This window comes from Macaca thibetana, chromosome 2 (assembly GCF_024542745.1).
Source record: "Macaca thibetana thibetana isolate TM-01 chromosome 2, ASM2454274v1, whole genome shotgun sequence".
Lineage (NCBI taxonomy): Eukaryota > Metazoa > Chordata > Mammalia > Primates > Cercopithecidae > Macaca > Macaca thibetana.
In genome coordinates this window covers 111,941,279-111,968,485 of record NC_065579.1, presented here as the reverse complement: position 1 = coordinate 111,968,485, position 27,207 = coordinate 111,941,279, and the positions used below count along the sequence as shown (strand labels likewise).

At 41.8% G+C, this 27,207-nt stretch overlaps 1 protein-coding gene across 2 annotated transcripts; it reads left to right on the top strand.

The window, feature by feature from the left end:
• On the top strand, positions 1–27,207 carry ARF4 (ADP ribosylation factor 4). 2 transcript variants are annotated; one of them, XM_050781184.1, is made up of 7 exons: positions 1,479–1,560; positions 3,596–3,700; positions 14,119–14,199; positions 14,573–14,682; positions 21,570–21,641; positions 23,224–23,349; positions 26,275–27,207. In XM_050781184.1, exons 2-7 carry the CDS (start codon positions 3,679–3,681, stop codon positions 26,359–26,361), a joined length of 498 nt encoding a protein of 165 aa, XP_050637141.1. In that variant the 5' UTR covers positions 1,479–1,560; positions 3,596–3,678; the 3' UTR covers positions 26,362–27,207. The 2 variants fall into 2 exon arrangements, with proteins under 2 accessions (XP_050637140.1, XP_050637141.1); XM_050781183.1 differs by lacking the exon at positions 3,596–3,700 and having other exon boundaries at positions 1–1,560.

Sequence of the window (27,207 nt, the reverse complement as noted above, 5' to 3'; positions counted from 1 at the left end):
GCCCGCCACCACGCCCGGCTAATGTATTCCGTTTTTAGTAGAGACGGGGTTTCATCGTGTTAGCCAGGATGGTCTGGATCTCCTGACCTCGTGATCCGCCCACCTCGGCCTCCCAAAGTGCTGGGATTACAAGCCTGAGCCTCTGTGCCTGGCCAGAAGTTTTTGCTTTTAATTGCCCAGGGCCACTCCTAAGAAACAACAGTCTCTGAAGGGTAGATAAGGTAGTGGTACCAAGAGAAGCGTTACTCAGCAAGCCTTCAAAAATACAAAAATAGCTTACTGTTTTTGAAAGTTTGCAAGTTTTTCTTATTCAACCCCATCCTATGGAAATATGCCAGTTGGAATAAGCAACTACAGAACCACAAAGGACGGCACTATTAGAAAAACAGATTAAATCTTTATCCTGGCAATGAGTCTAATAAATTAATCATTGTTGTGAATTTAAGAAGGTGTAGCAGGCCGGGCACGGTGAGCCACCGCGCCAGGCCTGATCAAGAGGCTTTCCACTTCCTCAACCTAAGGAGTAAGTCTTTCATGCTGCTTCTAGGAGAAAAAGTACAAGAAAAGCAAGACTTCCTCGTTGCCTTCTCTTTAAAAAGCAATAGCCGATGAACATGTCTTGGAGCGCTCTCGCCTTGATAGAATTAAAGATCTTCAGAATAACCTAGCGTGGTGGTCGAAGCGTCTCGCCTTAGCTCATTAGGATGCCACAGTTTCTCGGCCCAAAGTCGGCTTTTAACCACTTTTCTCCGCAAAAGGCCGGGCCGGTCTTCACGCGTTAACTAAGGCAAGCGTCTGGCCCCGTGTGTGAGACGTCTAAGTTCATGGCATCAGGGAATTCCCATCGCGCGTACCGTAATAGAAGAGGGCGAGGTTCCTCACCTAACCCATAATGCTCAGCTCGCCTTTCCGGAAGCAAGTACTATCACCCCGACAATGCCTTTATCCGAGCGGAAGCGTCTCGCCCTGAGTCTGATTGGAAGTGACGAAGCGAGGTATTGTGGGACTCTGTCCGTCGCCCAGTACGCATGTGCCCCAGCCAGCGTCTCCCGACTCTTGGAGCCACGTCCAGACGGTGGCGTCGTCGAGAGATGCACGTCAGCGAAACTGGCCAATCCCCTGAGCGCGCAAGCGCAGTGGTTTGGGCGCACCGGAAGCGCAGGGGGATGGGGCGGCGGTGACGCGATTCTGTCCGCGTTGGAGGGGCCGGGCCGCTGCTGGAGTCGCCGCGGCCGCCGCGTGACGTGGCACAGCCAGATCCTAAAGGCTGGAGCCGGAGCTGCCGCGCCAGTCGCCTAGCAGGTCCTCTACCGGCTTATTCCTGTGCCGGAGCTTCATCAGCACAGCGGCCAGCTAGACGGGCCTGCCTCCCCCTTTCTTCCTCCGCTCTTTCTCTTCTCTCTCTTTTAGTTTGCCTGGGAGCTTGAAAGAAGAAAGCACGGGGTCGCCCCAAACCCCTTCTGCTTCTGCCCATCACAAGTGCCACTACCGCCATGGGCCTCACTATCTCCTCCCTCTTCTCCCGACTATTTGGCAAGAAGCAGATGCGCATTTTGATGGGTGAGTGAAGGGCTGCGAGTCGAGGCGGGACCTGGGAAAGGCAGGATCTCTACAATTCAGGTGGCCTCTGGGCCTGTTTTTCTCTCCGCCCGCCGTGGTGGGGGAGGGGCGCCGGGTCGGGGGTCGGGAGGAATTCTTAAGGGGGAACAATGGAGCGGAGGGTGAGCGATCCCTCCCCAGATCTGTTGCCAGACGAGGCAGCGACAGGGTTTTGGGCAAGGTTTCTTCTTTCTGGACTTGACTTTTTCCCCTTGATCTTATTGAAAGCTGGACAACATTAGGCAGAGATGTGGGGAAAGCCAACTCTGGGAAGCAAACACTTGGCGAGGCCCTTTCTGGGGTGCGATCTGCATACCTTCTTGCCCGCGTGTGGACAGCCGTCAAGAGGAAGGCAGAGCCACTCTAGCCTTTTCCTTCCCACTCTGCGCTTCGTGTACAGTCCCTGCACAGTCCGTTGGTATGTGAGCCAGCGGCCACCCGGAGCCTGGAGTCGCCCGGGGCAGGAAGTTGCGGTGGCCAGGGAGCACCCAAGGTTTCCTAAGAGTCTGGAGTCCTTCAGCGCCCACTTTGCTAAACTTGGCCTGCGCTGGATTCCCTTTCAAGTTTTTCCCTCCTTGTTAATCTCATTCTCCGAAAACCAAGCTTATCTTCTATTTCTTTGGCTATTTTCAAAAACTTTAAATGTATTTGGTTTGTTCTCCTAGGTTTTCAAACTTATTTAGCCGGCTTAAAGTCTAATGCAAAAAAAAAATTAGAAACGAATTTTTAAAAAATACCTGATAAATTTTCAGTAACTGAACTGAACAGAACATCATGACGCTGAATTTTAAGGTAGCCTTGTTAAATAGTAACTACAATTTTTAAAAATTTCTTTTTAGAAAATTGACTTTTAAAAAACTGCTTTTTAGGGGGCGTGTTTTTGCTCAGCTAAGGGAGAAGGGCTGTCAGTTGGCTGATGTAAGCAACCGCTCCCGGTTACTGTGACCAGCCTACATCACAGCTGAGCTCCATGGACTAGAATAACGCTGAAAGAAGCCCCTCTAACTTTGAACGTTGAAACTTGTTGGTTCATTAGCTTGTGTTCTACCAGAGGAGGTTTTATTTTCTTTCTTCCTTTCTTTCCTTTTCTTTGTTTCGACGGAGTTTTGCTTTTGTCACCCAGGCTGGAGTGCAGTGGCGCAATCTCCGCTCACTGCAACCTCCACCTCCCGGGTTCAAGAGATTCTCCTGCCTCAGCCTCCCAAATAGCTGGGATTACAGGCATGCAACACCACGCCCGGCTAATTTTTTGTATTATTAGTAGAGACGGGGGTTTCACCATGTTGGCCAGTCTGGTCTCGAACTCCTGACCTCAGGTGATCCACCCACCCGGGCCTCCCAGGGTACTGGGATTACAGGCGTGAACCACCATGCCGGGCCGGAGGTTTTATTTTGGAACTGTACTACCATCGAAAGCTTTCAAACACAAGCTTCTGTAATATTTCAAGGTATATAAAGAGTAACAGTATATACATTGGCTCGTTTAATTTTCCTCTTAACTCATCGTATTTACATTTTGTGAAACAATTGTTTATGATTCATAAAGTGTTTTCTTTTTCAAAGTTTCTTAGATTTCCTTTGTCAAGAGAACAGAATTATTTTAGGAGGGCAAGCATATTTAAGTTAAGACTGAAAGTTGGCAGTCTGAAAAAGGATCGGAAGTTAATGGGAGGACTTTGGACTGCGATAAATGAATTTCCAGCCTGTTCTTTAAAGAGATTTAACAATATATGGTTGTGTTCCAGAACACGTAGTATATTGGTCTTTTTACTTAAGATTTATTGTAAATAAATTGCTATTTTTCGTTTCCTTAGTCTTTTGTGATTGATGAAAGTATCAGAGGGGCAAGGAAGATAGAAGTATGCTAGATTTGAAGAAAATGGGAGAGAAAAAATATTGAAGTTTCTGCATTTGTGCGGAGGATTTAGGAGTTACTTGTTTTGAATGTTTAACTCAGGCATGCTATTGTTTTGCACTTTAATTTTGGGATAATCAGTTTTCCTTGACTAAAAACACTTCAGTCACAAGATCAACATTTATGGTAACTCATCAAAGGAGGTATCAACGTACGAGGAAGATATGTGCATGAACAGGGAAAAAGGTGGTTTGGAAGTTTGATAATTCTTAATTTTTCTGTCTGGCTTTATGAGTGACTGACCGCAAAAATAATAGATCACTTTTTTTTTTCTACCCCATTCAACTGTTGGAATTATTGGTTAATGTTTTACATTAGTGTGCTTCTTTTTTCTTTATAAAGCTTAGATAAGATTCATGCCCTCCTGAGTCAGACTTTTTTCAGACTTTACCATTTTAAAGTATAAAGGAGATAGGAGTTAGCTGATGTCTCGGGTTTGCCAAACTACTGTGGAGAAGTTTTAAATTTAATTCCTACACCTGGTGTTCTTCCAAAAGTTCAAGTAACTTTAAAAGATGTTGGAAGTCAGCTTGTAGTTAACTGTAATTAAAAAACCAACACAGTGTATCAAATTTAACATAATCTGGACTATTGATTGACAGAAATTATGTACTAGTTATAAGGGGAAGTTACGCAAGTGATGGTATTGCCCATGCTGCTTTAGTTAGAAAGCAGCATAGACTCACACCTATAATCCCAGCACTTTGGGAGGCCAGGTTGGGAGGATTGCATTGAGGCCAGGAGTTTTTGACCAGCCTGGTCAATTTAGCAAGACCCCATCTCTATTTGAAAAAAAATAAAAATAAAGCAATAGCTTCTGTATTTAATTTAATTTAATTTTTTTTTTTTTTTTTTTTGAGATGGAGTTTCACTCTTGTCTGCCAGGCTGGAGTGCAGTATGGCATGATTTAGGCTCACTGCAACCTCTGCCTCCTGAGTATCTGGGATTACAAGCGCCTGCCACCAAGCCCGGCTAATGTTTGTGTTTTTAGTAGAGATGGGGTTTCACCATGTTGGCCAGGCTAGTCACAAACTCCTGACCTCAGGTGATCCACCCGCCTTGGCCTCCCAAAGTGCTGGAATTACAAACAGGAGCCATCACACCCGGCCAGCTTCTGTATTTTGTATATATTTTTAAAATAATTATGTTTTTTTCCTTTTGAGTAGCTGAGACAACAAGGACATGCCATTCGACCTGCCTGGCTAATTTTTGAAATTTTTTGTAGCAAGAAGGTCTCACTATCTTGCCTATTCTTGGGCTGAAGCAATCCCCCCACCTTGGCCTCGAAAAGTGCTGGTGTTACAGGGTGAGCCACTGAGCCTGGCTGCATTGTCCTGTTTTAAGTCTGGTTTCTGTATCTTGATCCATGATAAGATGTAATGTTGTTAAGTGAATCCTTAAATTATGTATATATCCAAAAATACTAATGTGTTCTGCAGAGGAATTATTAATTCTGATCTCTTTACTTTGAACTTTCCAGTCCTTGCCTGTAGAACAGCTGAAAAAGTGTTAGTTTTTTTTCTTTTTTTTGAGACAGAGTCTGGCTCTGCCGCCCAGGCTGGAGTACAATGGCCGGATCTCAGCTCACTGCAAGCTCCGCCTCCCGGATTCACGCCATTCTCCTGCCTCAGCCTCCCGAGTAGCTGGAACTACAGGCGCCCGCCACCTCGCCCGGCTAATGTTTTGTATTTTTAGTAGAGACGGGGTTTCACCGTGTTAGCCAGGATGGTCTCGATCTCCTGACCTCGTGATCCACCCGTCTCGGCCTCCCAAAGTGCTGGGATTACAGGCTTGAGCCACCGCGCCCGGCCAAAAGTGTTAGTTTTTAAAAGCTTGTTGATACCAGTGTAGTGTAGTATGCCAGTGTAGTTCTGTATTGTCTTGAATGTGACTGTGGTTTTGGGGGTCTAGAGATGTTCGGGAGAAAGGATCCTATATTTGTCACTTTAAAAAATATTACCAAGCTAAAGAGTGGTGTTTTATATTTGTTTCTTAGCATATTTTGCAAATCCATCTATTTATGTAATTTTTTTTCCTCCTGATTCTTTTTTTTTTTTTTTTTTTTTGAGACGGAGTCTCGCTCTGTCGCCCAGGCTGGAGTGCAGTGGCCACATCTCAGCTCACTGCAAGCTCCGCCTCCCGGGTCTACGCCATTCTCCTGCCTCAGCCTCCTGAGTAGCTGGGACTACAGGAGCCCGCCACCTCACCCGGCTAGTTTTTTGTATTTTTTAGTAGAGACGGGGTTTCACCGTATTAGCCAGGCTGGTCTCGATCTCCTGACCTTGTGATCCGCCCGTCTCGGCCTCCCAAAGTGCTGGGATTACAGGCTTGAGCCACCGCGCCCGGCCTTTTCCTCCTGATTCTAAAAGTAGTATATGTTCCTTCTGTTACATTTAGAAAACAGGTAAAGAATAAAGTGATAATTACCTATCTGTAATTCCACTATTCTGTCATATTTACTCTCAGCCTTATTTTTATTTTTATTTTTTGAGACAGGGTTTTGCTCTGTCAACCATACTCTGGGGCACATACAGGTGGCATGATCATAGCTCACTGTAGCCTTGAACTCCTGGATTCAAGCGATCCCTCCTACCTTAGGCTCTGGAGTAGCTAGGACTACAGGCACCACTATGCCCAGCTCATTTTTAAATTATTTTGTAGAGAATGGGGGTCTTGTTCTGTTGCTAGCTGATTTCAAACTCCTGGACTCAAGAGATCCTCCTGCCTCAACCTCCCAAAGTGCTGGGATTACAGGTGTAAGCCACCACACCTGGTACATGCTCAGTCAGCCTTTTAAGAGGAAGTTTTTGTTCCTCTAAAATTGTAGTTGTGATATTTAGTTTTGTGTCCTCTCTTTTTGATTTAGCTTATTACAAGCATTTTCTGAGGTTATTGGTTGAACATATAACTGCCAACCTTTGAAAAAACAGGCTCTTCTCATTATGTGAATATAGGAAATGGAAAAGGCAAAAATCCTGTTTCATGCCACTGGTTGATAGGTACAGCCATCCTTAGATGCACCCTTTTGCATTATTATAGTAGTGCAATAGGCTGTAAGAAACTTTGATAATTTGCTGCTAATTAACTGATAAAAATGCAGATGTTTCTCATCCGTGCATAGAAGCAGAACTTAAGTTCACATTTTTCCATATACCTGGTGGCCTCAGTTTCAGTTTGGATGGTCAAGCCTCTGATGAATTCGATAAAATATATTTGAGACAAAGTCTCAGTGTGTCACCCAGGCTCGAGTGCAGTGGTGCAATCTCCGTTCCCTGCAACCTCCACCTCCCGGGTTCAAGCAATCCTCCTGCCTCAGTCTCTCGAGTAGCTGGCATTACAGGCCCCTGCCACCATGCCTGGCTAATGTTCATATTTTTAGTAGAGATAGGGTTTCACGATATTGGTCAAGCTGGTCTGGAACTCCTGACCTCAGGTGATCCACCTGCCTCACTCTCCCAAAATGCTGGGATTACAGGTGTGAGTCACCATGCCCAACCAAGATATTAAGATACAGTATGTCCACCAGAAAAACCTAAAGTCAGGATGGCAGTATGTAAATAGTATTTGAGGTCTCTGGCATCAGAACTAGGGTTTGTTGGTTCTGGCTTTTTAGAAATTTTTTTTAAAAATTGAGATATAATACATATACCATAAAATTTACCCTGTTAAAGTGTACAGTTCTGTGGGTTTTAGTATATGTATTGACAAAGTTGTGTAACCATCACCATTGTCTAATTCCAGAATTTTTCATCATCCCTCAAAAAACCTGATACCCATTAGTAGTAATTCCCATTCCCCCTTCTTCCCATCTTCTGGCAGCCAGTTATCTCTTTTCTGTTTCTATGGGTTAATCTATTCCAGACACTTCATTTAATGGAATCATGATTTATGGCCTCTTATGTCTGGCTTTTTTCACTTGGCATGATGTTTTGAAAGTTCATTCATAGTGGACGGGCGCAGTGGCTCACGCCTGTAATCCCAGCACTTTGGGAGGCCGAGGCGGGCAGATCACGAAGTCAGGAGTTCGAGACCAGCCTGTACAACATAGTGAAACCCTGTCTATTCTAAAAATACAAAAATTAGCTAGGTGTGGTGGCAGGCACTTGTAGTCCCAGCTACTCAGGAGGCCGAGGCATGAGAATCCCTTGAACCCGGGAGGCAGAGGTTGCAGTGAGCTGAGATTGTGCCATTGCATTCCAGCCTAGGCGACAGAGTGAGACTCTGTCTCAAAAAAAAAAAAAAAAGGAAAAGAAAAGAAAAAAATTCATTCATATTATAGTGTATATTAGTCCTTCATTCTTCTCATTTTTTTCCTTTTCACAAAATTCACATAAGCATCTCATTTCTTTTGATGGCCAAATAGTAATTACATTGTATGGATAAACCACATTTTATTTATTCATTCATCAGTTGATGAAAATTAGGTCATTTCCACTTTCTAGCTCTTCAACATTTATGAACAAGTTTTTGTGTGGGCATGTGTTTTAAATTCTTTGATAAATACTTAGGAGCGGAATTGTGTCATGGTAACTGTCTTGAACATTTTGAGGACCTGACAAACGTTTCCATTTTACATCCTCATTTACATCCCACTAGCAATGTATGAGGGTTCTAATTTCTCTGCAAGACTTAGGTTTTTAAATATCTGTTCTTCTTTTTCTGTGATTATGGGGGACATTTCTGGACATTAAATGTCTCATCTGTAAAATGAAAGGTTATTGTGAGGATTAAATTCCAAAAATGTATGGAATCACCTAGTACTATGCTTAGAATGCAGTAAATATTCAATTTTAAATTATTGTTTAAAATTATTATGCAGCGTGGGCACCATGGCAAGACCTCATCTCTACAAAAAAATTTTAAACATTAGCTGGGCATGGTGGCGTGCTCCTGTAGTCCCAGCTACTGGGGAGGCTGAGGTGAGAGGATTGCTGGAGCTTAGAAGTTTGAGGCTACAGTGAGCTGTGTTTGCACTACTGCATTCCAGGCTGGGTGACAGATCGAGACCCTGTCTCGAAAAAAAAATGTATATATATACACACACACACACACTTAAAATAATGAAGGTATATTTCAAACTTGTAGATAATTTGAAAGATAAAGGAAAACATGAAAAATCTTTTTATCCATCTGAAAATACTCTTTTGTCTTTCCAGTCTTACTCCTTTCTGCAATATTTTTTTCTCCCTCAAAGTTGAGATCATTGGATCTAACTTTTTTTTTTTCCTTTTTTTGAGACAGAGTCTTGCTTTGTCGCCCAGGCTAGAGTGCAGTGGTGCTATCTCGGCTCACTGCAGACCCTGCCTCCCAGGTTCAAGCCATTTTCCTGCCTCAAGCCTCCCGAGTAGCTGGGATTACAGGCGCCTGCCACCGTGCCCAGCTAATTTTTTTATTTTTTAGTAGAGACGGGGTTTCACCATCTTGGGCAGCTGGTCTCGAACTCCTGACCTTATGATCCACCTACCTCGGCCTCCCAAAGTGCTGGGATTTCAGGCATGAGACGCCGTGCCTGGCCGGATCTAACTTCTTTAATTTAAAATATAAGTATTTCTTGCTGCCCTAATTATGGGCAAAGGTTTGTTTTGTGGGGATTTTTTTGTTTGTTTTTCTGAGACCGAGTCTCGCTCTGTTGCCCAGGCTGGAGTGCAGTGGCGCCGTCTGGGCTCACTGCAACCTCCACCTCCCGGGTTCAAGCTATTCTCCTGCCTCAGCCTCCCAAGTAGCTGGGATTACAGGCACCCACCACCATGCCTAGCTAATTTTTGTATTTTTAGTAGAGATGAGTTTCACCATGTTGGCCAGGCTGGTTGCGAACTGCTGACCATGTGATCCGCCCACTTCAGCCTCCCACAGTGTTGGGATTACAGGCGTGAGCCACGGCGCCTGGACTTGTTTGAGACAGGGTCTTGCTCTGTTGTTCAGGCTGAGGTGCAGTGGTGCGATCATGACTCACTGCAGACTCGATCCCCTGGGCTCAAGGGATCCTCCTTCTTCAGCTTCCCATGTAGCTGGGAATATAGATGCACACCACCCTAATTTTTTGTTTGACACAGGGTCTCAACTTTGTTGCCCAGGCTGAAGCACGGTGGTGTGGTCACAGCTCACTGCAGCCTTGACCTCCTGGGGTCAAGTGATCCTCCCATCTCAGCCTCCCCCAGTAGCTGGGACTTCAGGCATGTGCCATTACACCTGGCCAAATTTTTTTTTTTTTTTTTGAGATGTAGTTTTGCTCTTGTTGCCCAGGTTGGAGTGTAATGGCGCGATCTCGGCTCACTGCGACCTCCGCCTTTCAGGTTCAAGGGATCCTCCTGCCCAGCCTCCCGAGTAGCTGGGATTACTGGCATGCGCCACCACACCCAGCTAATTTTGTATTTTTAGTAGAGACGGGGTTTCTCCATGTTGGTCAGGCTGGTCTCAAACTCCTGACCTCAGGCAATTCACCCTTCTCAGCCTCCCAAAGTGCTGGGATTACAGGTATGAGCCACCATGCCCCACTCACACCTGGCAAAGTTTTGTATTTTTTGTAGAGACAGGGTTTTGCCATGTTGCCCAGGCTGGTCACAAACTCCTGAGCTCAGGCGATCCACCTGCCTCAGCCTTCCAACGTGCTGGGATTACAGGTGTGAGCCACCATGCACAGCTTCCCAGCTAATTTAATTTTTCTTTTTTTAAAAGATGGATCTTGCTCTGTTGACCAGGCTGGTTTCAAACTCCTGGGCTCAAGCGATCCGCCTGCCTCCGCCTCCCAAAGTGCTAGGATTACAGGCGCGAGTGACTGCCTGAGCAAAGATTTCTGAGGTAGTTTTCCTGCTATATTAACACTTTGGTCAAAGTGCAGGTCTAGTTAAGGAGAACAAGTATTATTCCAGTACATCTTTCAATACAGTTGCTTGTTTCTGGACACGAAGGGGAGGGAGGACATTGCTGGGCTATACAGATTAGTCTTATCTCGGCTCGTTGAAAATTGGTAATAGTTTTCATTTTGTGGAGAAATTTCACTGCCAAATATTGCACCATTAAGGAAATACGTAAGAAATGACTAAAGTGGCTCGAAGTTGTTGGACCAATATGTTTTTGAGCAAAGAACTGTAAGTTTTTTTTTTTTTTTTTTTTTTTTGAGACGGAGTCTCGCTCTGTCGCCCAGGCTGGAGTGCAGTGGCGCGATCTCGGCTCACTGCAAGCTCCGCCTCCTGGGTTTACGTCATTCTCCTGCCTCAGCCTCCTGAGTAGCTGGGACTACAGGCGCCCGCCACCACGCCCGGCTAATTTTTTGTATTTTTAGTAGAGACGGGGTTTCACTGTGGTCTCGATCTCCTGACCTTGTGATCCGCCCGCCTCGGCCTCCCAAAGTGCTGGGATTACAGGCGTGAGCCACCGCGCCCGGCCAAGAACTGTAAGTTTTAACTGACGACGGTATATGTTTAATTTGTGCATTAAAGCTTAGAAATAGCTTTTTAAAAAACTCTTAGTTTGCATTTATATAGCATTGTTATTTTTGATACAACTGCATAAGATACATTCTGTGTTGCTGTGAGCCATTAAACTGTTGTCTTGTAATTTATATTTAGAAAATAATTTGTGGATGCTTAAAAGTCATTGTGGGTAAATTATTTTTCCCCTGGAATTCTGGGGTGACCTAGAAATGGTTGCATGATTTTGTAAACACTTCCCTTTTTGAAAAAGTAAAATGAGTATATAAAATACTATATATTTAAAGCCCTCAAGGAGTCATCTTCAAAAAGATATATCAGGAAATGTAAACAGCCCAACATTTTAATTAAAAAAAAAATCTACTTGGACAATTTTTTTTCTCTTTTCATAAAAGTAATACATGTTTTTTGGGTAAAAAAAATTCCTATCAGTAGAGGAGCAAGGAAACTATTAATTATTCATACAAGCACATATAAAACCTATTAAAAGAAAATTTGGAGTACCTACATGCTTTTGTATAATTTAAAATAATATAATCATGATTTGTCTTGGATTTCTTCCATTCTTTGTCAATATTTTTGGATTTACTTTTTTTTTTTGAGACCGAGTTCCGCTCTTGTTGCCCAGGCTGGAGTGCAATGGCATGATCTTGGCTCACTGCAACATTCGCCTCCTGGGTTCAAGCGATTCTCCTGCCTCAGCCTCCAGAGTAGCTGGGATTACAGGCATGTGCCACCACATCCAGCTAATTTTTGTATTTTTAGTAGAGACAGGGTTTCACCATGTTGGCCAGGCTGGTCTCAAACTCCTGACCTCAGGTGATCCGCCCACCACAGCCTCCCAAAGTGCTGGGATTACAGGCATGAGCCATGGCGCCAGGCCTTACATTGTTTTTAATTGGCAGTCTGAGGTCCAGTTGGACCTCTGGTGGTAACTGGCAGGTACCATAGTTTTGTGTGTGTGCGTGTGTGTGTGTGTTTCCTAATCAGCGTCTGTTTCATTTCTGACTTGGCTGAATCATATTTGAACTTAAAGGTTAATTTTAGTTAACTTAAAAATCTGATGCTTTCAACAGACAGCTTTGTTGAACCATTTAAAGATCCAGTTGTTTTTTGCCACCCCCCCTTTGTTTTATATCTTGTTACTAAAGATGCCAAACTTAATAGCTCCTTTTTATATATTTTTTAGAATTATGTTTTCTGATCTTTTTGATACTGTTCCATACTCAAAAAATAAAACACTTGTGTAACAGTTGGCTTTTATTATTATGCTCATGAATGAGGGCTTGATGTGGGCTGATCACACTGACTAGTATTTGGGAAGAAATAAACCTGTATCCCAGTACGAAGTGGGGAACAGGGTTTTACGGGACAAAGGAATAAAAGGCTTGAGTCTCCAAAAAGAATTTAAAGTTATTGTTGGTAGGGTACAGAGCAGAAAGGGTTGTTAAGAGGGTGGAAGGAATCGGAATTGCCTGTAGCCTTCAATTCTGTTTTGGACTAACTGATAAAAGATAGACTTACTTGCATAGGAATGTAAATTAGATAAGTGAGATAATTTCAGCTCTTTTTTTAACTTACTAGCATTGCTTTTATGTGCTAAGTCATGCTTTGATTTAAATATTAAGAAAGTGTCCTTGCTTAAATCAATACTCAATTGAATTGATATAAAAATCTGTGATAAATCCAGGCAGCCAGATACGATATCCTAAGAACAATGATAAATTCAATGAGGTTATTAGATATTGATCTTTCATTTGTGAGGGCTTTAACAAACACTGCAGAATATTCAGGTTTTGAGAGATTCATACTTACAAGCATTTAATTTGTTCTTCACTGTCACTCTAATAAAGAGGTATAGCCTCTTGTTCTAGTGTGGATTTTTTTTCACAAGCAAACACATTCCTCCCTACTTGTACTTCTGCCTCAAATGAATCATTTTAAGAATTTAGGTCGGGCACAGTGGCTCACACCTGTAATCCCAGCAGTTTGGGAGGCTGTGGTGGGCAGATCAAGACCAGCTTGGCCAACATGGTGAAACCCCGTCTCTACTGAAAATACAAATTAGCTGGGGTGTGGTGGCACGTGCCTGTAATCCCAGTTATTCGGGAAGCTGAGGTAGGAGAATTGCTTGAACCTGGGACATGGAGGTTGCAGTGAGCTGAGATCATGCCATTGCACGCCAGCCTTGGTGACAGAGTGATACTCTGTCTCAACAACAACAACAACAAAAATTTAGATATTACTTAATATTGTAGATGAATGTGATAGGGCCATTTTTATAACACAGGTTAATCAGACTTTGGTTTTCATTTTGGCACATTTAATGTTGAAATGGATTTAAGCAGGGGTAAAATTGGCTTCATCTTCTTTTATTATCATTATAAGGTCACTAGGACATAGTTATAGAAGGTCACTAGAACATAGTTACACCACTAGGACATAGTTATACCAGTGTATTTTTACCCCTTAGCATCAAAATCTGTTACCCAAATTGTACTCTGTAAATAAGAGAAAATATTTTTACAAATCTTAAGATAATTCTTTATTCAGTTTTGTGTTCTCTGAATCAACTTCTAATCTGTGTTTTAAAAAATGGTAGTATGGCTGGGCACGGTGGCTCACGCTTGTAATCCCAGCACTTTGGGAGGCCCAGACTGGCAGATCACTTGAGGCCAGGAGTTTGAGACCATCCTGGCCAACATGGTGAAACCCCATCTCTACAAAAAATACAAAAATTAGCTGGGCGTGGTGCTGGGCGCCTGGACAACAGAGCAAGAGTATGTCCCCCCCTCCTCTGCCCCCCCGCAAAAATGCTGGTAGTTCATAGAATAAAGTCTTGAATTGGAAGAGATCTTAGATGATCTGATCCAGTCCCTTTATTTATGGCTAATTTCTCTTTCCTCAGTGTCCTAAAGTCACTCAACTAGTTTGTGGCAAAGCTAGAGATTAGAGCCTAAGTCAGCTATATACTCGTTTCCTTTTACTAGTACATGCTGTCTCTCTTGGTCTAGAAAGAAGAATGGAAAGGCTTTCTGTAGGAAGTGTTGCCTTTGGGAATCAGAAATAAGATCATTTCATTTAGACAACTTCTACTTTTGACTTATACTGTAAAATTATTTCTTGGAGTGTGCTTTTGGTCTGGATTTTAAATCTATAATGTCTTCTTCTAGTTGGATTGGATGCTGCTGGCAAGACAACCATTCTGTATAAACTGAAGTTAGGGGAGATAGTCACCACCATTCCTACTATTGGTAAGAAAGTTTACAGATGACTTTATATCATGATGATATGTTGTAAAGTGAAATATATACAGTCTTGTTTTGAGACTGTCTTTTTGTTAAGCATGTTGATTATCTTAGAAGTACTTTTAAAACAGGCCGGGTGTGGTGGCTCATGCCTGTAATCCCAGCACTTTGGGAGGCCGAGGTGGGTGGATCGCTTGAGTCCAGGAGTTCAAGACCAGCCTGCATAACATATTGAGTCCTTGTCTCTGTTGATGTTTAGGTTTAAATATATTTTTTTTAATAAAAAGAAGTACTTTTAAAACACTAAGAAAATTCCACAATAAAAGGTTTTATTTTCTTAATGACGCCACACAGCAGTCATTTTTGTTTTTCTTTGTAGGTTTTAACGTGGAAACAGTAGAATATAAGAACATTTGTTTCACAGTATGGGATGTTGGTGGTCAAGATAGAATTAGGCCTCTCTGGAAGCATTACTTCCAGAATACCCAGGTAAGGGATACTATATGTTTTTATAACTTTTCTCTGTGGGTTTCATGCTCTAAAGTTTATGTTAGTATCTAGTATTTACTTGGATATTGGTGTTTACTATGAGTTGGCATTTGTCTTATCACCATTTCTACATTCTTCAGTGGACTCTCACGTATGCCTCGAAGGCTAACTTATATAGGGTGGAAGAGTTGTAAAGCAATTACGGTAAGTGTTTGGAAGATGGGGTGGGTGCTGGTGTACTTCTCAAGAATGAATTAGGTCTCGTATCCATAGTTCTTTGCTTTCCATCTTAGTTTAGAAAGTAAGGTCTGTATAAACTGTCATTGTAGTTTCTGATGAATGTAAGACAATTGATAGTCTTTTGTTTAGCTCAGTTACTTGTTTACTTTATTAAATACATTAAGGTCAGTTCGCTGCATTGATTTGTAAGATATTTTTATATTGCCACATAGTGTGTATATATAATACTGGCATGGAAGAGACTTTAGTGAGTGATCCTATAGAACAAGAGTTCTCAAATTTGGGGGTGGCACGTAAGAGTCACATGGGGAACTTTAAAAATCCCAAGACCTAGATCATCCCCTAGACCACTTGAATCAGAATCTCAGGGGATAATCCAGGTACAGTAGTGTTTCTTAAACTGTAATATGCATATCAATCACTTGGGTATTTGTTAAAAATACACATTAATTCCGTAGGTCCTGGCTAAGGCCTGAGATTCTGTATTTCTAGCAAGTTCTTGGGTTGTGCTGATACTACTGGTCTGGTATCTTACACAACAGCACTATTGACATTTTGGGCTGGGTTATTCTTTGTTGTTGGGTATGGGGAGGGCTCTCTATGCATTGTAGGTTGTTTAGTGGCATCCTTGTCCTCTACCCACTAGATGGCAATAGCAGTTCCCCTCAATTAGCAGCCAAAAATCTCTCCACACCTGCAAAATATCCCGTGGAGCAAAATTGTCCCCTGCTGAGAACCACCGTTCTAATCTAACTCTCTTACATATGAGGAAACTGAAACTTGTAATGACTTACCCAAGACGGGAGAGTTTCTTCTTACTCTTCCTTTGTTTAACCTGGTCCCACCTCAATTGTTTTTTCTACCACCCAAGGAATTTGTCAGTTTTTGTTTACTACTTGGTAATTATTTTTTAAGTGGATATCACTGCCACTTTATATGTTTAAGATTTGCAATGTCATCTTGTTATCCAGCTCTTAAAATATTGCATACAAGTGGGGTTTATTGCCATCAGGTGGCAGTGAATACCTTAGGTGAGTGGCTGGGACAACCAGGTTTACATAGTATGTCATATTAAATAAGTGGTATACTTTTTTATTTAAAAATGAGAATGTTTAGGCCAGGTGCAGTGGCTCACGCCTGTAATCCCAGCACTTTAGGAGGCTGAGGCGGGCAGATCACGAGGTCAGGAGTTCAGGACCAGCCTGACCAACACAGTGAAACCCTGTCTTTACTAAAAATACAAAAATTAGCCAGGCATGGTGGCGTGCACCTGTAATCCCAGCTACTCAGGAGGCTGAGGCAGGAGAATTGCTTGAACCCGGGAGGTGGAGGTTGTGGTGAGCGGAGGTTGCACCATTGTACTCCAGCCTGGGTGACTGGGTGACAGAGCATGACTCTGTCTCAAAAAAACAAACAAACAAACAAAAAAAGAATGTTTATGGTCATCAATATACAGCTATGACTAGAAAAGATATTTGATACAGAGGCACATGCTTTAAAAAGCTTCATTATGGAAAATGTTAAATACAAGGTGAACATTGCTTATCCGAAATTCTTGGGACCAGAAACCACTGTTTCTGATCTCAAAATTTTGGAATATTTGCATTGTACCCAGTTGAGCATCCTAAATCCAGAAATCCAAAATCTGATATACTGCAGGGAGTTTTTCCTTTGTCACGTTGGTGCTCAGAAAGTTTTGCATTTGGATTTTTGGATTAAGGAAACTCAATCTGTATACATAAAAGTAGAGAGAATAGCATAATAAACTCACATGTATATATAATGCAGCTTCAGTTAACAGGATATAACCAGTGCTGTGTTATTTGATACTCATCTCTAATATGCTCTACCCTCTGGACTGTTTTTTAATTTTTTTTTGAGATGGAGTTCTCGTTCTGTCACTCAGGCTAGAGTGCAGCGGTGCAATCTTGGCTCACTGCAGCCTCCGCCTCCCGGGTTCAAGTGATTCTCCTGCCTCAGCCTCCCAAGTAGCTGGGACTTCAGGCATGCGCCACCACACCTGGCTAATTTTGTATGTTTAGTAGAGATGGGGTTTCACCATGTTAGCCAGGCTGGTCTTGATCTCCTGACCTCATGTGATCCCCCTGCCTAGGCCTCCCAAAGTGCTGGGATTACAGGCATGAGCTACCACACCTGGCCAATATATTTTGAAGAGTTAGATATGAAGTAAAACCTTGCTAATCCTTAAGCCTAATAATTCTTGACCAAGGGTAACCCTGGGTTTATCCCTAGATTTCTTTAGAATGCTTTGTAATTTACTTTGCGTTCTTAATTTGAGATTAGACCCAATTCTGGCCTCTTTGGACCACCTTAGAATTAAAAGTCCAAGTACTACTTCCCAGGGAGTTCATGCTAGCTGGGGAAAGCTTTATGTGTTACCTGATAGAATCAAAGCTGAGCTCTTAGCTTGCATTCCCAGCATTACTGATCAGTTCTTCTAGCTATAAAATTTAAAAGAAACTATAGCTTTAACCATGTTTCTAACCTATACTAACAAACCATGGCATAGTGTGTAGTAAATTCCTCTTATTAGATAATTCCAACTAATTTGCCATTCTAAATAATTAAGCAAATATTTGGCTTTTAAAATAATCTCATAGCAGCTGGGCTTATCTGTAGAATCCTAGCTTTTCTTCATTCTTGATTCTAGGCTGTTCCAGGAAGAAAATAATTAGGGATTAATTCCTAAAATAATTCTCCTTCTCAATGTTACTTTGGGACTGATAGCATTATTTGCGTTTTAAAACAAATAAAGGCTGGGTGCAGTGGCTCATGCCTGTATTCTCAGCACTTTGGGAGGCTGAGGCGGGAGGATCGCTTGAGCTCAGGAGTTTGAGGCCAGCCTGGGGAACATAGCAAGACCCTGTCTTTACATCAAAAAAAAAAAAAAAAAAAGAATAAAAATGGAAAGTTGGTAGTCAAGATAAAATTAGGTCCCTTTTAAGGGCATTACCTCTTGTAAAGGATAGGTTTCAGGACTGGGTACTATGGCTTGCGCCTGAAACACCAACACTTTGGGAGGCCATAACAGGAGGATCACTTGAGGCCAGTAATAGTTCAAGACTAGTCCAGGCAACAGAGTGAAACCCTGTCTCTACCAAAAAAAAAAAAAAAAAAGATTACCTGGGCATGGTGGCATGCTCCTGTAGTCCCAGCTACTTGAGAGGCTGAGGTGGGAGGACCACCTGAACACAGGAGGTGGAGGCCCAAGTGAGCTATGATTGTGCCTCTGTACTCCTTGCCTTTTTTTTGAAAAAAATGGAAGGTTTGGTTCTAAAAAGGAGTAGCTTTTGAAATATGGAAAGGAAGAGACAGATTTGGTAAATAAATGCCTGTGATAAGCCAAGCACAATGATAGCTCTTTTCTCTTTGACTGCATTTAATCTTTAACAAGCTTATGAAGTTAGTAGTATTTTTATTTTATTTAGACAAGGCATATTCAAGGATTAGGTAATATTATAACAAGTAGTGTAAGATTTGAATTTGAGTCTATGTTTCCAAGCATCAAACATTATTTTTTGTTTTTGAGATGGGGTCTTTCTCTGTTGCCCAGGCTAGAGTGCAGTGGCACCATCGTGGTTCAGTGCAGCTTCAGTCAACCTCCTGGGCTCAAGTGATCCTCCCTTCTCAGCTTTCTAAGTAGTTAGGACTATAGACACGTGCCACTACGCCCTACTAAAATTTTAATTTTTTTCGTAGAGACAGTGTCTTACTCTGCCCAGGCTGATCTTGAACTCCTGACCTCACGTGATCCTCCCACCTCAGCCTCCCAAAGTGGTGGGATTAGAGGTGCCATGCCAGCCAAAAGGTTTTTCAAAGGATAGATATTTAAAGTGATGGTTTTCCAGGTGGTGTAGATGCAGTGTAAAATAAGATAAAAAAGTTATTGGCCGGGCGCGGTGGCTCACACCTGTAATCCCAGCACTTTGGGAGGCCGAGGCAGGTGGAACATGAGGTCGGGATCAAGACCATCCTGGTGAACACGGTGAAACCCCGTCTCTACTGAAAATACAAAAAAATTAGCCGGGCATGGTGGCAGGCGCCTATAGTCCCAGATTCTAGGGAGGCCGAGGCAGGAGAATGGGGTTAATCCGGGAGGCGGCGGAGCTTGCAGTGAGTGGAGATCGCGCCACTGCACTCCAGCCTGGGTGACAGAGCGAGACTCCGTCTCAAAAAAAAAAAAAAAAATTAAGTTATGGTTTCCAACAGAGATAAAGGAAATGGACTTATCATTTGCTAAAACAAAGGAAATTGTCGTTAAGTGGATGTAAAATAAGTGTTAGATACCCCTGGAGAGCCCAGTACTGTGATAATCCTGAGAGGTAAATAGAAAATGATGTAGGATGGGGCTGGGCACGGTGGCTCATACCTGTAATCCCAGCACTTTGGGAGGCCAAGGCAGGTGGATCACCTGAGGTCAAGAGTTCAAGACCAACCTGGCCAACATAGTAAAATCCCGTCTCTACTAAAAATACAAAAATTAGCCAGGTGTAATGGTGGCCACCTGTAATCCCAGCTACTCAGGAGGCTGAGGCAGAATTGCTTAAACCTGGGAGGAGGGGTTTGCAGTGAGCTGAGATGGCACCACTGAACTCCAGCCTGGGCAACAGAGCGAGACTCTCTCAAAAAAAAAAAAGATGTAGTATAGTCCTTTGCCCTCCGTGAATGTTAATCTAGTTACTTTTTTTTTTTTTTGAGATGTAGTTTGCCCTTGTTGCCCAGGCTGGAGTGCAATGGCACAATCTCGGCTCACTGCAGCCTTCGCCTGCCGAGTAGCTGGGATTACAGGCGTGCCACCATGCCTGGCTAATTTTTGTATATTTAGTAGAGATGAGGTTTCACCAGGCTTGTCTCAAACTCCTAATCTCAGGTGATCCACCTGCCTCGGCCTCCCAGAATAGTGGGATTACAGGTGAAAGCCACCGCACCCAGCCTAGTTACTTAAATAAATCAGTAGTACAAGACAATCTGTGATAAGTGACATGATCAAAAGTACTTTTGGGGTCAGGGTTTATCTTTTTTCTTTTTTATTATTTTTATTATTTTATTATTTTTATTTTTGCTCCCTTTTTCTAACTGAAAATTCTGTAATTTCCCATTTGAAAGTTTTTAGAAAAAGAGTTCAACTAATTGCTTCCTAATTCCTTCCATTTCTCTTGTAGTATAGAATTCTAATAATGGGCCAGGTGCCATGGCTCATGCCTGTAATCCCAACACTTTGGGAGGCCCAGATGGGTGGATCACTTGAGTCCAGGAGTTTAAGACCACATGGGCAACATGGTGAAACCCCATCTCTACAAAAAATAGAAAAATTAGCCAGGTGTGGTGGCACGCACCTGTAGTCCCAGCCACTTGGGAGGCTGAGGCGGGAGGATCATTTGAGCCCAGGAGGTCAAGGCTGCAGTGAGCCAAGATTACGCCACTGTGCTCCTAGGCAACAGAGTTGAGACCCTGTCTGAAAAGAAGGTAATATTTATATCTCTGAGAATTGATACTACCTTCTTTTTTTTTAAAGAATGTCTTAATCAAGTAAATCTTTCTCTCTCTCTCTCTCTTCCTCTTTCCCTCCCTCCCTCCCTTCCTTCCTTTCTCTTTCTTCTTTTCAAGAGATACGGTTTTGCCATATTGTCCTGGCTGGCCTCAAACGGCTGGGCTCCAATGATTCTCCTGCCTTGGCTTCCCAAAGTGCTGGGATTACAGGAGTGAGCCACTGCGCCCAATCTTGGAGTTTTCTTGCTATCTTTTTCTTAAGATGTCCTCCTGATTCTAGAGTTGGCAGGCAGCATTCTGGAGCAAGTTAATTTTTTCCTTCCATGATAAAGCAGATAAAAACTGTAGTGTACCCACTCCCGCTATCCCACCCCCCTTTTATTACACTCTGTACATGCCTTTGATACAATAAGCTAATTCAGTTAGTAAATTCATGGTTTTATTTGTTTGTTTGTTTTTTGAAATAGGGGCTCTCTCTGCCACCCAGGCTGCAGTGCAGTGGCGTGATCTCAGCCCCCTGCAACCTCCATCTCTTGGGCTCAAGTGATCCCTCCCACCTCAGTCTCTCAGATAGCTGGGACTACAGGAGTGCACCACCACGCCTGGCTAATTTTTGTATTTTTTTGTAGAGATAGGCTTTCGCCATGTTGCCCAGGCTGGTCTCCAAATCCTGAGTTCAAGCGATTTCAGGCCTGATCCCTTGACTGCCTCGGCCTCCCAAAGTGCTGGGATTACAGGATGAGCCACCATGCCTGGCCAAATTCACAATTCTTTAGGATCCTTGATTTGTTATTTTTCTTTTTGTTCCTACTTTGTGGCTATTTTGGTACCTGCACTTAAATGTGAGAGTACAGAGGGAAGAGGGGAAAATAGATACAATTTATTCTTAGGGTAGTTGAGAAAAGTAGTTAATTGGTGAAGAATAAAAAGTTTTTAGATTTGAAATAGCACTAATAAATTAAACTTACAAATAGTTCTCAAATAAGCTTTTAGCATTACAGCTTTAAGTTCTTACTTTTAATGAGATATTTTCTTCCTAATGTCTAACCATTGGTACCATTTTGCTGCCTACACTTCTGTTTCATATAGAGAATGTCATTTAACTGTTAAAATTTACTGAAACAATTTTTCCCCAGGGTCTTATTTTTGTGGTAGACAGCAATGATCGTGAAAGAATTCAGGAAGTAGCAGATGAGCTGCAGAAAATGGTAAGAATATACTTTAAATTTATTATTATGATTAGTTTACACAAGTGGATTTGGGGGGCTAGAAATAAACTTAAGAAACTCTATTATCCACAGGTTCTTAATGTACTTCAAAATCTCTTATAGAGCATTTTGAAAAACACATGGAAGAGTACTTCAGTAAATTGGGAGGAAGGGCAGAGCAGCTTTTTTTTTTTTTTTTTTTTTTTTTTTTTAGAATGCCTCATGGGTAATCTTGATGCCTATCTCTGGCTGAGGATATCTGATTTAGCTCAGTCCCTTATTTTACAGGTACCAAATCTATAGTGCTATAGCAGTTTTGACCCTAGGAATCTTGATTCAAATGTTTTGTTCCCAAGGTCATCGGTTCCATTTTCTCTATGCTGTGCCAATAATTATTTCAGAAATGTTTTTTAATAGTAACCATTTAAGGATAAGGAATTTCTTCTGAAAGTAGAGACAAACGTTTGGTTCACAGTGGCATTTTGCAGCCTTGCCATATATTGGATTTCATGTGTTTGTGGTGTTAAATGTACTAAATGGAGGAAGACTGCTGAGAATCCTTGTCATGATTTTAAACTTGTAGCCATAAAATATTTACTGAAATGAAATTTTAATTATCATTCATTCCTCCTAAGACTAGAGGGCAGTTTGTAAAACCGTTGTGCCAGTATATGTGTAACTAAGTCATTGTTGGATTTTTGCCTGAGTCAAATGTCACCAGCTTTCCCTCTTAAAAAAAAAAAAAAAAGAAAAACTTTGTTAAGACGTACTTCACATACTATAAATGTTATCCTTTTAAAATGTGCATATCAGTGGCTTTTAGTATACAGAGTTGTACAACCGTCACCACAATCTAATACTAGAAAATTTTCATCACCCCCAAAGAAATCTTGGAACCATCAGTAGTCACTCCCATTTCCTTCCTCCTACACCACACTCCCAGCCTCTGACAGCCACTAATTACTCTGTCTCTATACAGTCACCTATTCTGGACATTCATATAAATGAAAACATACAATGTGTTCTTTTGTGACTGACTTTTTTCACTTAGCGTAATTTTTCAGGGTTCATCTATATTGTATCATGCACCAGTACAACTTCTGTTCTTGGTACTTTTTTTTGTATTTTTCATGATACTGCCAATGCCCAGATAATTGTGTTATTGTCCCACTGTTGTTGGAAAGGATAGAAGTCTGAAAAGAATCATCATCTGAGTACTTCTGCTACTAAGTACCATAAGATCCTACCATAAACATTTTATTCCCATATGTGTTTCTTGCCCTTATCAGTCCTGACAATGGGTGATCATGAAGGCTGAATGATGAGTGATTTGCTTTAATGGGGTGTAGAATGATTGACTTGAAAAACAGTTCTGTCTTACTTGAAGGCATATGATTGTTTGCTCTGGATTTAAAAACTGAAGGATATGAGACTTCAGTTGTAAGAGTGAACTTTGTGTAGAGAAATTAGGTTAATGTTTAATAGTATATTTAATGCTGAGTAAAGCATATATAGGAAGACAGTTAGTTTCAAAACTCAGATTCCGGTTGGTAGTTGCTAATGCCTTACCTTTTATTTCCAGCTTCTGGTAGATGAGTTGAGAGATGCAGTGCTACTGCTTTTTGCAAACAAACAAGATTTGCCAAATGCTATGGCCATCAGTGAAATGACAGATAAACTAGGGCTTCAGTCTCTTCGTAACAGAACAGTAAGTATTTGGAGGTTGATATTAACCTCTTGACTATTAAGACTTACTAGGATAGTTGTGTAAGCTAGTATTCAGTTTAAACATTTATTATCTCCTTTGGACAAATAATAAGCACATCATTTATTTAAAAATATGGTAATAAACTTTAAATACCTTTATTTCATTTTTGTAAAGATATAGAAAACTGCTGTAGAATAGGTCTAAAGATTATTGATAGTCTATTTTTTCTTTTTTTTTTTGAAGGGGGAGGTAGAAGGAATGGAAAGAAGATTATTGATTGTCTTAATTTTAATTTTGTATCTTTTAAATAACCCTACAGCAAATATTTTGAAATCTGGCTCTCTTACTAAGGATCCAGTAATGTTTGTTTGCTTGTTTCAAAAGTGGAGATGGGGGGCTGGGCACTGTGGCTCATGCTTGTAATCCAACACTTTGGGAGGCCTAGGCGGGCAGATCATCTGAGATCGGGAGTTCGAGACCAGCCTGACCAACATGGAGAAACCCTGTCTCTACTAAACATACACAATTAGCCGGGTGTGGTGGCACACACCTGTAATCCCAGCTACTCCAGAAGGCTGAGGCAGGAGAATCGCTTGAACCCGGGAGGTGAAGGTTGCAGTGAGTCGCGATCGCGCCACTGCACTCCAGCTTGGGCAACAAGAGCGAAATTCGGTCTCAAAAAAAGTGTAGATGGGGTCTCACTTTGTTGCTAGGCTGGTCTTGAACTCCTGGACTCAAGCAATCCTCCCACTATCTCAGCCTACCAAAGCGCTGGGATTCCAGCCATGGTGCCCAGCCTTGTCTGCTTGTTAACAGCTTATGGAGGAGACCAGGTACCACGGCTCACACCTGCAATCCCAACACTTTGGGAAGCCAAGGCAGGAGGATTGCTTGAGGCCAGGAGTTCGAAACCAGCCCAGGCAACAAAGTGAAACCCTATCTCTACAAAAATAAAAATTAGCTGTGTGTGGTGGCATGCGCCTTTAGTCCCAGTTACTTGGGAGGCTGAGGTGGGAGGACTGTTCGAACCCAGAAGTTGGAGGCTGCAGAGAGCTGTGATTGTGCCCATTGCACCCCAGCCTGGGTGACAGAGCAAGACTGTTTCTTTAAAAAAAAAAAAATTATACTTCTCTAAAATTGCTTGTTATTTTAGATCAGTGATTCAGTGATGGAGATAAATTATCAGAAACTTAGTGTCATAGGCTTTTTACAGTAGTTTTGCATTAACCTGTAAATAAGGCAAATACTATGGCTGTGGTAAAAAATGAAACAACAAAGAACCTATTGCAGGCTGGGCGCAGTGGCTCACGCCTATAATCCCAGCACTTTGGGAGGCCTAGGCGGGTGGATCACGAGGTCAGGAATTCAAGATCAGCATGGCCAAGATAATGAAACCCCGTCTCTACTAAAAACTACAAAAAAAATGAGGTGTGGTGGCAGGCATCTGCAATCCCAGCTACTCTGGAGGCTGAGGCAGGAGCATCACTTGAACCTGGGCGGCAGAGGTTGCAATGAGCCGAGATCGTGCCACTGCACTCCAGCCTGGGTGACAGAGTGAGACTCTGTCTCAAAAAAAGAAAAAGAAAAAGAACCTGTTGCCTGTTTGAGGTATCTCAGGCTGATTTGAAGAACATAAACTGGGCCAGGTGTGGTGGCTCACACCTACCTGTAATCCCAGCACTTTAGAAGGGGAAGGTGGGCGGATCACTTGAGACCAGGAGTTTAAGACCAGCCTGGGCAAACATGGTAAAACCCTGTCTCTACTAAAAATACAAAAATTAGCTGGGTGTGGTGGTGCATGCCTGTAACCCCAGCTACTTGTGAGGCTGAAGGCACGAGAATGTCTTGAGCCTGTGAGGCGGAGGTTGTAGTGAACTGAGATTATGCCACTGCACTCCAGCCTGGGCAACAGAGTGAGTACTCTGCCTCAAAACAATCAATCAATCAGTAAATAAGCAAGCAACACTAACTGTAAATGATACAAGTTTTCCATGCTGTGAAGGTATGAATTTGAGCCTTTCCCCAGCCTCCTAGGTTACTGAGATATGGTAGTCAAATAATTGGCAACATGGTATACCTGCAGTGGCCTTGCAGCGTTAAACTGGTCAAAAAAATTAATAAAAGTAAACTATATCTTAAATGTAAATTGTCTTCTAGATTTTTTTTTTTTTTGATACTTTCACACAGTTACTAGAGATAAGATTCATTACCATCTAAAAACAAGAACTTTTTGGAATGCATGAGACTAAAGATAGTGAAATTATCTGAAAAGCCTGCCTTTAAAATATCAACAAACCCTACTCTTTCAAAAATTGCCTTTTTGAGTTTAGTTTTATGGGAAACGAGAGTTATAAAAACCAGATGGATAGTTTATTAGTTACTAATTTCCCCATGATTTCTCTTTTCAGATTAAGTGGTAGAAAGTTTACTAAAAGGGAACCAAAAACTAGTACTGAAAAAAACCCTGAATGACTGAGGGGGGAAAATCTGGTCTAAATATAATGAATAGGTAGAAGTAGCTTGATTGATTGATTGATTGAGACGGAGTCTCACTCTGTCGCCCAGGCTGGAGTGCAGTGGCACAACCTCAGCTCACTGCAACCTCCAGAATAGGTAGAAGCAGCTTTATTTTTTAAAAAATAATCTAAAAAGGTAGAGACAAGGTCTCACTATGTTGCCCAGGCTGGCCTCGAACTATAAGCTCGAGGATCACTAGCTCAAGTGATCCTCCCATCTCCGCCTCCCAAAGTGCTGGGATTTATAGGTGCGAGCCACTACACCCAGCCATAAGTAGCTTTAAATATGGTAGAGTTTTGTGAGAAGCAAGAGGTGTGAGAAGACTCTTAAGTTTGATTAAGACAGTTTAAACACTGGTGTTATATATTAACTTTGTTAATGAAGTATTTTCTTGTCTTGTCTTTACAGTGGTATGTTCAAGCCACTTGTGCAACACAAGGAACTGGTCTGTATGAAGGACTTGACTGGCTGTCAAATGAGCTTTCAAAACGTTAAATGAAACTGGATATCTAACCAAGGACATGTTTGATAAAATTGGCCTAGGCTTGTTACAACAAAATTAGTTTGTATCTTGGTTATTAAACAGTATCTGGGACTCGTTTGGGCAGAATATTATTTTGTTGCCAATTATTGTTTACCAAGTATAATGTTGCTATTTAGCAATTGTGCTTGGTTTTAAAGAAATTCTCCTTGGGAAAAAAGTATCCTTTTTTAATTTTACTTCCCATAAGTGTAAATGCCTGGACATAGCTATTGTGAAACCTTTAAATAAATTGGTTTGAGTGCTTTTTAAGCCCCAGATAAATAATGTTTTAAAGTTATCCCCTTGCTACTTTACTGATACCTTTATCATTCCTGAGACAGTCTGCTAATTTAAAAATGTAGCATTCCATTTGTATTTATTTCTCTCTCTTGCCAAAAAGATTTTCTAATACTGCTTGTACCAGCCACAGAAAGATCCAAAACACTACTCAGCTCTCTTGCACTGAGGAAATTTCTTCCCCCTACATTGACTCCTGGCCTACATCAGCTAAACTTATACCTTGGTGGGGTTTGGATTTGATAGCTAATTAGTTCTGTGCTGGCTGCAAAGAATTGAGATTTAGATGGTTTTAAATACTCAGCAGATTGTCTTCCTTTATATTGTGTCTTTTTTATGTTGCATGTCGCTTTTGTTATCAGCCTGATTTTTTGCTCAGTATATGAGAGTTCTGCTGATGTTTTGTTTATTGAGCAGACATATCTTCATTAAGAGTTTTTGGAAAACTCATCAAATTTGATGAATACATTTTCTGCATAACCCATTTGGAATTATTCCTAATAAAATGATAAAATACGTAA